General features: G+C 67.8%; 1 protein-coding gene across 1 annotated transcript; it reads right to left on the reverse strand.

The window, feature by feature from the left end:
- Positions 1–4,947: 4,947 nt before the first annotated feature.
- Positions 4,948–7,951, reverse strand: LOC108635155 (collagen alpha-1(I) chain-like). Its single transcript, XM_018045421.1, has 2 exons — positions 6,143–7,951; positions 4,948–5,955 (listed from the first exon to the last, which is right to left on the reverse strand). The coding sequence occupies exons 1-2, from the start codon at positions 7,949–7,951 to the stop codon at positions 4,948–4,950; spliced, it is 2,817 nt and encodes a 938-aa protein (XP_017900910.1).
- Positions 7,952–8,949: the final 998 nt, after the last annotated feature.

The raw sequence follows: 8,949 nt of genomic DNA on the forward strand, positions 1-8,949 counted from the left end.
TTCGTGGGTTGGCTTCCTTTCCTTTCCCTATGGCGCTCACCTGACCGTCCTGCCCACTCTTTGGATCCTTGATCTCCCCCTCGCCCTCGAGGCCATCGGTCCTTTTCTCTCTCCTCCTCCCGCTCCCCGTCCTCCTACTCACCCTAGTTTCTCCCCCCGCCTCCCCACTCCCCGCCCCTCCACACACACGCAAGTCCCGCTCTTCTCAAATGGACCTCTCACCGACGGCCAACGTTTCCTTTCGCCTTCTTTCCTTCCTCCCGTCCTGCTTCCTTCCCCCCCTCTTTTTTTTTTTTTTTCCCCTCGTGTGTTGTTCCCCCGTTCCTTTTCAGCTGTCCCGACGGTGTTTCCGAGTGCAGCGCATGACACAGAGATCACCAGGATGCATCTAGTGAGGGACCGTCCGTCACCGCTCGGTGTCACGGCAGATGACGTCTGGTGTCGTGACGCGCCCGTGACCCCTGGACTCCCCGGGTGGAAGGTCGCCCCGCGTCCTCTGTCTCCCTCGCCCGTGGCGCTCGTTCGCTCGTTCTCTCCCCCACCCCACCCCCCGCCACCGTCTCCCCCGCTCCCTCCTCTGGCCACCCCTCATGTGTTCCGTGGTGGTCTCTTAGGAGCCTGTTTCTCTTTGGTTCCGTTGTGTTCACGGTGTCTCGTTTGGTAGGTACTGCATGGAAACGACGGCTCTGAGGTATTTCATGGAGCATCATCCCCTCGAAAGGTCTCTCCAAGTTCCTGCAGACTGTGAGATTTCATTCCCTTCTGGTGGTTGAGTCCCATGCCTCTGTGTGCGTGTGTGTGTGTGTGTGTGTGTGAGTAGATACAGGCGTAGGCACACAGACAGAGAGCTCTCTCCTTCTGCGTGTACGGATGTCTACCTAGGTATGGGGGGGGGGGGTCGATCCCACACATACACACGTCCGTAGCTTCTTTGTCCCCTCCGTGGGCACTCCGTGGAGTGGCTGGGTTGGGTCGAAGGGGGACTCTTTGGTGGAGTGTTCCGAGGGAATCGCAGGACTCTTTTCCCTAGGGATGTGGTTTCTCTCTCTGGGAGGCCCCAGGGGATGAGATGTGATCTCTCTGAGTCCGCCCACGTGTTCCTCAGCGGCAGCAAAGACGCGTTCGATCGATCAGGAGCCACTGTCTTCTGATGTTTCGAACTTGCTGTCGCGATGGCGATTCCAGCTCCTGGGCCTTTCCCCTCCGAACGAGAAGGATCCTGGTCCAGATAAACGCCCCGGGGTGCTTCCGTGAGCCCGCCCCCACCCCCAGCAGCCCCAGCCCAGCCCAGCCCAGCCCAGCCCAGCCCAGCCCTGCCGCTGCTTGGTGTCCTACCTGGTGCTTCCGGGCGTCTGTCTGCTCTCCCCGTCTTTGGAAGGAAGGTGTCTGCTCGGGCCCCCTGCCTGCCCACTTCGCTCATCGGGGGTTGTTTCCCTTTTGGAGCCTGAGTTGTCTGACGCCTTGATCAGTTTTGGACAGAAAAGCCCCTTTTGCAAGATGCTTGCGCTTTCCCCGTATATACCGCGCGCGCACACACACACACACACGCACACACACACACACACACACACACACACGGATGTGTGTTTCCGTCCGTGTGTGTCTGTGAGTATCTATATGTACATAGATACACCTCTAGATACTCACACGCGCGCACGTAGACATCTACACAGACACGTGGGTATCTGTGCACTTAGGCACATGTACACGGACTTCTATGGACATGTGTGTATACACACGCACGTTCGCATATGCGTTGACGTGTGTGCGCATCTATGCACATGCATCTGCGTCTAGGCACTCTAGACGCACCCGTGCACCTGTATGTGCGTACGTGCACGCATGTCTACTGATAGATACCTGTGTGGATATCGACACATAGACACTCGTACGTCTGGGTGGACCTCTCTACGCGATACGTAGACGTCTGTGGATGTGTCCGTATGTGCGTATGCATGTGTGCATACACGTGTGCATATACGCACGCGGATAGATGCGTCTATGGAAGCATGCACGTACGTGAACGCATATACGTGCACCCACACCGGTGCGTATACATCACACGTATACACACGTGTGCATCTGTATGCGTGGACACGTCCGCCTTGATTTGTATGTGTGCGTCTATGGATACCGACGTATCTGCGCATACGAGCCTGTGTATTCGTGCCTGTGTATATCCGTGTGCGTCTGTGTATATATGCCTGTGTCTACGTATATACACGCAAGCGTACACGCACAGTAGAAACGCCTAGGCATACACGTGCGCACACAGACACGTGCGTGTATGTGAGCATGCCCTTCGAACGTGTTTGTTTATACCCGTGGGTGCGCGTATATGTAGACGCGGATATGCGTGCGTATCCATACGGACGCGCGCATACGCACATGTGTATGCGTTCTCTCTCTCCCCCCCTCCCCCTCCCCCTCCCCTCCCCCTCCCCCTCTCCCTCCCCCTCCCCCTCCTCCTCTCCCTCCTCCTCTCCCTCTCCCTCTCTCTGACTTTTAAGCAGCCGGAGCAGTTCTAGGACTTGACTGTCCTGCCTGGTGGTTTTGTTTCATTTCCTTTCTGATCGACTTCACAAAGTTATGTATTCATTTAACTGGCTGTTGTCACGGAACACGGGGTTTCCTGAGTGGATCCCTGTTGACTCGGTCCGGTCCTCCTCCCCTCCACGCCCCTCAGCCGCCCCCCCCGCCCCCCCCGCCCCCGCCCCCCAGCCCCACCCCCCAGCCCCGCCCCTCCCAAACCCCACCCCCGCAGCCCTGCCACCCCAGACCTCCCGCCCGCCCTCCCGCCTGCCTGCCATTCTGGGGTTTGTGGCCAGTTCAGTGAGTTTGAAATCCATGTTCTCCTGACCTCAAGTGCACTTTCCCCACCCACCGGCGCGTGCTTGGGTTTGTTGTCTTCGGACTTTGTCACGGTCTCTACCCAGGTTGAGTTGCGTCTTCTCTTGGTGGGGGTTCCGAGCGTGTCTCCTCCTCTTCCTTTCTTGCTCCTGGGCTCGCGTGTCTGCGTCTGCTTTCCAAAGTCCTGCTTTGTTCTCCGAGCAGCGCTCGCCTGGTTTCGCTTTGCCGGCCCCTCCCTCCCTCCCTCCCTCCCTCCCTCTCTCTCTCTCTCTCTCTCTTTCGGGGGAGGGGGGCCGGGGGAGTCTGCGATGCCGCTCGCTGGTGCCCCTCTCTCCGCCGACCCCGCCTCCGCCCCGAGCCCCCACCGCCCGCCGGCGTCTCCGTGGAATGTCCCCCCCAGCACCCCGGGATCGCGTGGGGGAGTGAGTCTCCTTCGTGGCAGCCTCCTGAGGAGATCCTTCCCAGCGTCTCTCCCTTCCTCCGCGGCCGGGGTCGCGTCGCGTCGCGTCGCTCGGCGGCGGAGGCTCCGGGCCGAGCTCGGGCGTTTGGGCGGCCGGCGCGGTGGCGTCCCCGGCGGCCGGCGACAGCGACCCGTCCTCGGGACGTTCGAGTCGCTTGTCGGGAGCCACCTGGCGGCCGCTTGTATATTGTCCCTCCCCTCTGGAGCTTCGGCGAGGCCTCCTTCAGGAGGATTGTGACTCAGCCTCTGGGCCCGAGGCAGAGCTGTCAGACACCGGCGACGCTGGCGGCGACAGTCCCGGTGGCGCCGAGGCCTAGGGACAGTCCTGCTGTCGCCGGAGATTGGTTCTCTAGGCTTCTGAGGAGGGTGACCGTCGCGGCGCCCCGGAGCCGGCTTGCGGGGCGGCCTGACCGGGTCGACCAGCATCTCCCCGTGCCCCTGCGGCCGCGGAGACGGACCGCCCGGACCCTCCCTGGGCCGGGCCGCCGCGGTGGGCAGGGAGAGGGTCTTCCCTGCCCGGAGCGCCTGGACTCGGGCTCGGCGGTCCGGACTCCTCCTGGGCCGCCCTCAGGAGCGTTTGCTTCGCCGTCGGCCCCGCTCCGGAGGTGGGGACCGGCCCGGACGGTGGCTTGGAGGTCGCCGGAGGGCGCGCCTGGGTCCGGGCCCTCGGGTCCTTTCTGCCCGAGGTGTTTTCCGCGTCGCGCTCCGGAGGTGGGGACCCGAGGGTGGCCCGGGGGAGGCGCGTGTGCGGTCCCCGCGTGGGGTCCGGTCGCCCGAGGCGTCTCGCGGCACCCGTGCTTTCTCTCTGTCCAAGTCCTGACGGGTCCGGAGACGTGGATGGACCGGACCCTGCTCCCGCGGGTGGCCGGGGAGGGCGCGCTCGACCCTCCAGCGTGCCCTCGTGGGTCTCGGTCGTCGGACGCGACTTTGGCTCACCCCTCTCCGACTCCCTGCATCCCGGTCGGGAGGTGGGGACCGGCTCGGGCCGTCCTGGGTGCCCCGTCTGGGACGGTCTGGGCCCCGGGCGCGCTCCCTGGTCGGGGCCCGCTCGTCTCGTGGGAAGCGCCTCGCTGACGGTTCCGTCTTCTGTGTTCCTTTGGCACGTCGAAGCCAAATCCCCGTCCGGAGACTCGGACGGACCGGTACCCCTACCCGCGTGGACGAAGCGGGGAGGGCGTCCTCGGCCGGCTCCCCCTCTCTCGGTGTCCGCGCCCCCGCTTTGGCCACCACGCGCCCCTCCCCCCCTCCCGGTCGACCAGATGACACCCCCCCCCCCCAAGAGAGCTCGGGGCCTGGTGTTTATGGGGCAGCGTTGGGGACAGGTGGCCGGGACAAGGTTCCGGGGGCCCTCCCTGCGAGTCGTAGATGGGCTCCTCTGTCGGCTGCTGTCATTTCGTCGCCCTTAATAGGCCTTTTTTGCCACCAGGTAAGTGCTGACACGGTCTCCTTTGGTGTCTGCCACCGAGGACTGTGGGTCTCTGGACGCACGCGGGGCTCTGGGCTTCTGGGCCGCCAGCTGGTGCCCGGTTCGGCCCTTGCCGCTGGAGCCGCCCGCCTGGGCCTGTGCGCCGGCTCCTGTGTGGTGTCGTCTGGCTGACCCGACCCGAGGGTGGCGGGGGCGAGGTGGCGCGGGTCTTCTACCCTCGGCGCCCTTCACCCCCGCTGTGGGCACCTGGTGGCGGCTGGGACGACCCCCGCCCTGTGGGCTCCGCGCCACCTGTCAGGTGTTCTCTCGGGGTCGTTGGCCGCTCTCGCCTGAGGCGAGGCGAGGCGAGGCGAGGTGGGGGGGGATGGAGGCTGCCGGCGAGGCTGAAAGCGGGCCCCTCTGGTGACTGTCCTCGCCGTGCCTCCCCCTGCTCCACCTCGGCTCCACGGATCGATGTGGTGTGGTCGTGTTCTCCCGGGCCGAGCCGAAACCGTGCCGGACGAGGGACGGGCGTTCCCGGTGAACGTGTCCGCTCTTCTCGGTCTGTCCGCGGGGCCCCTCGCTTGTCTTCCCCCCCCCGCTGCCCGTCAGGGAGGGTGAGGAAGGCAGGGGTTGGGTGTGGCCTCTGGCCCTGATCTTCGGTCTCCCGTCCCCTGCCTCGGGGCGTCAGTGGGGGCCGTTGGTCTTCTGACACGGCAGGTCGCTCCCGCTTCGCCTCCTCGGCGTGTGCCCGGCGAGCGGCCCTCCCTGTGGCGGGGAGGGCTGTGCCGCCGCTGCCGCGCTGCGCGCCCCACGCGGGTGTGCGAGCGTGCCTCGTGTGACCCTCGGTGGTGCCCCTGGAGCGCTCCAGGTCGTCCCTCAGGTGCCTGAGGCCGAGCGGTGGTGTCGTTTCCCTCAACCCGGCGTCCCCCTCGGGTCCCCGCCACGGTGGCGTGTGTGTCCCGAGCGTGGCTGTCTTTCGGGGGGGTCGAGGCGGAAGGGAGAGGCGTGCCCGTTCCCCTCGTCGCGGAGGCCTCGGCGGATGAGGCCTTGCAGGGGGCGGGACGCGGGCTCTGCTCTGGCCCTGACCGCGCACACGCTCCTGTGTGGTGGTCCGCTTCCCTGTACCGCAGACCCCTCCCGCCCGGCTGAGGCCGGGCGGCTCGTGGAGCGCCTCCGTGAGCCCGAAGGCGAGACGGTCCGGGGGAGGGACGGCGCGCCCTCGGTGAGAACGCCTTCTCTAGCGATCCGAGAGGGAGCCTTGGGGTACCGGACCCCCCAGCCGCCGCCCCTCCCGAGCGCAGCAGTGGCCACCGTGGCGACTGCCGGAGCACGTGGGCAGAGCAGGACTCCCCCGCCCTCCGCGGGAGGGGAGGGAGTCGGGTGCGCCGGCCCCGCGGTGGGGCCGCGTGCCGCTCGTTGCCTACCGCGGCCCGCGCCTCCCCCCTCCGAGTCGGGGGAGGGTCCCGCTGGGCCCCGCCGGGCGTCCGGCAGGTGGGGGGCCGTGTGCGTGCGGCCGGCCCCCGTGGGGTGAGCCCTGGGGGAAGGGGGGGCCGTGTCGGGGCGCGACGCCCGGTCGGCCTCGGCTTCCCCGGCCCCGCGGCCGTTGGTGAGGGGGAGCCCGTCGCGCCCGCCCTCGCCCCCTGAGCCGCAGCCGGTGGCGGCGTGCGGTCACGGTCCGGGCCGCCTCGCTCGAGAGCGTCGTCCCCGGGTTGTCGCGCCTCGGGGTTCAGACTCAGACGGAAGACGGATCTGTGGCGGATGGATGGCGGAAGACGGGTGGACGGCTCGCCGGCCCTGGCGGCGGGGCCGGGTCGCGGGCCACGCTCCGGGGATGGCCGGGGCCGGCCGGCGCCCCGGGCGTCGCGGGACCGCCCTCGCGTGCGGGTGGCGGTGGGATCCCGCGCTGGTGTTCCTGGGGGCCCGGCCGCGTGGCCCGGTCTTTTTCCTCCGGTCCCCGGACGGCGCCCGCGTCCCTGTCCCGCGGCCCCCGCCGTGCGTGCTCGCCGGCCCCTCCCCGCCGCCGCCGGCCTCGCCTCGCCTCTCCTCGTCCCGCGCGTGCGACCGCCCGCGTTCCCGTCCCCTGCCCGGGCCCGAGCCGGCCTCGCCTCGCCTTCACGTGGGTGTCGTCCCCCGGCCCCTGCCGGGCCGGTGGCGTCCCCGGGCGGAGCGGTGCAGTGCCCTCGGAAAGCCCTGAGCGAGGGGGGCGGGGCGGGGGAGCCCGCGCGCGTGAGGGCCGTGGGGGGGGGGGCCGCCGGTGTGCGGCGGGAGAGTGTTCTCCCCGGGCCGGCTGCGGCTCCGGGGGTGGCGGTGGCGGTGGCCGCGAGCCCCGCGAGGGTGGGGGCGCCAGTCCTTCGTCGCGGGTGGCGCCGCGGGACCGCCCCTGTGCCGGGAGGGCCTGTGGCGGTGAGATCCCGCGGTGGGCCCCGGCGGCCGACTCGCGTCCCCTCCCCCGGCTCGCTTTGGGCCGTTCCCCTCGCGGTGGCGCGCGGCCACCCCACCCCCGCCGCCGGTTGCGCGGTGTCGGCCCCGCGTGGCCGCATCCCGTCGGTGCCCCTCTCCGCCCGTCCGTCCGCCTCGGTCCCCTCGCCGTCTGCTGCTCCCCGGGGCCGCGTGCCCCGGTGTGCCTCGCTTCCCGGGCCCGCCGCGGCCCCGATCCGTCGCCCGTGTCGCCGCCGCCGCCGCCGCCGCCGTCGCGTGCCGGACGAGGGGGCGCCCCCGCCCCGGTGCGCTCGCCCGAGCGCGGGACGGGTCCCCGGTCTTGCCCCGCCGCGGGCCGGTCGCCGCGTCCTCGCCGCCCGGCGTCCCCGCCCCGCTCTGGGCGGTGGACGGACGGACGCCGAGGGCGCGCGTCGGCCGTCCCCGGTGTGGCCCGGCCGGGCGGGAGGAGGAGGGGAGAGCAGGGCGGCCCGCCGCCCTCCTCCCCGCCGCACCACCCCGCCCCCCCCTCGTGCCTCCCGCGGTGGCGGCGACGCGCCGCGACCCTCGCGGACCCGAGGGTGGCGTCGCGGTCCGGCGTCCTCGCCGCGGGCGGGCCGGGGCGGTCGGCTCTCCCGGCCGGCGAGCGCCCTTCCCGGCCCCCCCTCCTCTCTCGGCTCCCTCGCCTCGCGGCGGTCTGCCTCTCCCACCCCCCCCCCCCCACCGGCACGCCCGGCTCCTCGTCGTCGCGCTCGCTTCCCCCTACTGCGTTGATCCTGCCAGTAGCATATGCTTGTCTCAAAGATTAAGCCATGCATGTCTAAGTACGCACGGCGGTACAGTGAAACTGCGAATGGCTCATTAAATCAGTTATGGTTCCTTTGGTCGCTCGCTCCTCTCCTACTTGGATAACTGTGGTAATTCTAGAGCTAATACATGCCGACGGCGCTGACCCCCTTCGGCGGGGGGGATGCGTGCATTTATCAGATCAAAACCAACCCCCGGTCCGCCTCCCCCGGCCCCGGCCGGGGGCGGGCGCCGGCGGCTTTGGTGACTCTAGATAACCTCGGGCCGATCGCACGCCCCCGTGGCGGCGACGACCCATTCGAACGTCTGCCCTATCAACTTTCGATGGTAGTCGCCGTGCCTACCATGGTGACCACGGGTGACGGGGAATCAGGGTTCGATTCCGGAGAGGGAGCCTGAGAAACGGCTACCACATCCAAGGAAGGCAGCAGGCGCGCAAATTACCCACTCCCGACCCGGGGAGGTAGTGACGAAAAATAACAATACAGGACTCTTTCGAGGCCCTGTAATTGGAATGAGTCCACTTTAAATCCTTCCGCGAGGATCCATTGGAGGGCAAGTCTGGTGCCAGCAGCCGCGGTAATTCCAGCTCCAATAGCGTATATTTAAAGTTGCTGCAGTTAAAAAGCTCGTAGTTGGATCTTGGGAGCGGGCGGGCGGTCCGCCGCGAGGCGAGCCACCGCCCGTCCCCGCCCCTTGCCTCTCGGCGCCCCCTCGATGCTCTTAGCTGAGTGTCCCGCGGGGCCCGAAGCGTTTACTTTGAAAAAATTAGAGTGTTCAAAGCAGGCCCGAGCCGCCTGGATACCGCAGCTAGGAATAATGGAATAGGACCGCGGTTCTATTTTGTTGGTTTTCGGAACTGAGGCCATGATTAAGAGGGACGGCCGGGGGCATTCGTATTGCGCCGCTAGAGGTGAAATTCTTGGACCGGCGCAAGACGGACCAGAGCGAAAGCATTTGCCAAGAATGTTTTCATTAATCAAGAACGAAAGTCGGAGGTTCGAAGACG

This window comes from Capra hircus, unplaced genomic scaffold, assembly GCF_001704415.2.
Source record: "Capra hircus breed San Clemente unplaced genomic scaffold, ASM170441v1, whole genome shotgun sequence".
Taxonomy (NCBI): Eukaryota; Metazoa; Chordata; class Mammalia; order Artiodactyla; family Bovidae; genus Capra; species Capra hircus.